We start from the raw sequence: 2,304 nt of genomic DNA on the forward strand, positions 1-2,304 counted from the left end.
GGTATTGTTGGTCTTTCGGCTATTGTTGGAGACAACGATGGCTTGTGTTGGTGGTGATCTGTGAGTTCAAGGCCGCCACGTTGTCGACTGTACTGTAGGTGGCAACAAGGTTGGTGTTGGTACTCGAGTTATGGTTCTTGCAAGTTTCTTTCAAGATTAGTTTCGACTTGGCTGTGTAAAAATCCGGTAAAGGAGTGGACTCTTTGAGCATGGTGGCGAGACTGTCATACTTATCTCCAAAGCCATTAATCAACTAAAGGTGATCATTGGTAACCGGTGCATCAACATTAGTGAGTTGATCAGACAAGATTTTAAGTTCTTGACAATAAGAAAATACATTAGAAAAGGATTCCAATTTGACATTGTTGAACTTGTTTTCTAGGTACAGAGCCCTTGTTGGTTTGCTGTCAATAAAAAATATTTTCCAACGATTTCCATGCCTGAGCAGCTGTGGAATCGGGTTTCAGAATGGTGATTAATAGATATTTGGAAATCGTACTATAAATCCATTGGAGAATAATAGAATCCAATCGTTTGTAAAGAGTCATTGCATTTGCTTTTTCCTTATTTTTTTCAGTTGTAGGTTTAGGAGTAGGACCTTCCTCTGGTAAAATATGTTGAATAACGTCGTGACCACGACAATGAATCTTGAATAGTTCCACCCAAGATGTGTATTGGCCGCCATCAATCTCGAGAATGATGGAAATGAAGTTCCGAATATTGGTGATGGTAACAGTAGGATGTAAGGAAGCCATCGATTAGAATATGATCAAAAGATGAAGAAGATTAACATGTAAGGAAGTTGGTTGGTCGAGTAGGGCAGAAAAGAAGTAGAGGCGGCAAAGAAGAAAAGGAGGCAACTGAAGGCAATGAGAGACTGCCGATGGAGGGTTTAGGAGAAGAAGTGGCTAGGATAATCGAAGTATTATGGGTTCCCTGATACGATAATGAAATATGGCCAAAATGGTTCTAGTTGTATTACATTGGTGTGTATATATATATATATATATATATATATATATATATATATATATATATATATATATATATATATATATATATATATATATATATATATATATATATATATATATATACACTTTGGTACCTCATAGATTACATAGAATTGCTAGTCTAATACTATGGTAGTCGTGTTATTCATATAAATGAATTATTTGCAAGTGAAAGAGGATATTTGACAGAGTTTGGTCTTAATCTCATGGAGTCGGTGCATTCATACTTTTTCTAAAGTGGCAATATTGGATACCATAAGAGTTCTTGCGTTAAGTGGAAGAAATTTTTAGCCTCTAAAAATTAGGGACATTTTGAGATTGGTAGTTTGTGTGTGCCTGATCGATCTTTTAATTTGTAGTGGAAATGTAAACTTGTAACAGATTATAATGAGTTTTGGTCTTCCATTTTGATGCTTATTCACGTCATGAATACATTGTTTTGGGGAGGATGAAATCAAATTCACTTATGTTTGGAGTGATATTATAGGTTCTATTAAGAATTTACGATAAAAATTATTGATCTTGAATTGTTTTTCATAAGAAGATTAAGAAATAAAAATTCTACTAAAATTTGACACGACCTATTGGTTTATGATTTTTGTTTCAGAAACAAATTTTCTTGGCTACAAAATAACCTCTAAAGCGAAAAAACCTCTTGACGCAAAAAAAATCTTAATCATCCAAAACTATTGCAAAAAAAACCTCTTGAAGCAAAAGCTCATTTGTACAAAATAACCTCTAAAGCAAATAATCTATTGATTCAAGATCTACACCAAATGCAAGAAAGACACGACTTGCTGATGTGAGATCTACTTTGAAACCAAACAATTTGATTCAAGATCGACACCAGATACAAGAAAGTATCGACTTACTGATTTGCGTTTTTCCGACGACGGGGAACTTATGATCGAGAGGCCGATGACATATTTTTCTGAATGTTTTTCCGGTGACGATGACTTTGTATAATTTCCCAACGTCCTTCTAGTTCTCTTTTCCTGGCAACTTTCTGATTTGCCTTTTCCGGCGAGAATAGGAGGTGACAACTACAGTGTGAATGGAGTATGAAAAAAACCTAAGAAATGAGGTAGGGTTATACCCAATGTTCTAAATAACGTAAGACGTGACTTGACGGCAATGTCAAGCCCCAAGCTTTTCCGAGCCTTGGTGAGTCACGTTGTTTGTAAAGCGTGACTTAAGGCGAAAATTTTATATATAATTAATATTTTTATATGTATTTTCAACTATTATTCTATTTTATACACATATATTAGTTAAGACGATATTTTGATAA

The 2,304-nt window shown here is 34.5% G+C and overlaps 1 protein-coding gene across 1 annotated transcript; it reads right to left on the minus strand.

Annotated features, from left to right (window-relative positions):
• Nucleotides 1-407: 407 nt before the first annotated feature.
• On the minus strand, nt 408-755 carry LOC111906776 (uncharacterized). The gene has a single exon (XM_023902548.1). The coding sequence runs from the start codon at nt 753-755 to the stop codon at nt 408-410; it is 348 nt and encodes a 115-aa protein (XP_023758316.1).
• Nucleotides 756-2,304: the final 1,549 nt, after the last annotated feature.

The sequence above is a fragment of the Lactuca sativa genome, chromosome 4 (genome assembly GCF_002870075.4).
Source record: "Lactuca sativa cultivar Salinas chromosome 4, Lsat_Salinas_v11, whole genome shotgun sequence".
NCBI lineage: Eukaryota > Viridiplantae > Streptophyta > Magnoliopsida > Asterales > Asteraceae > Lactuca > Lactuca sativa.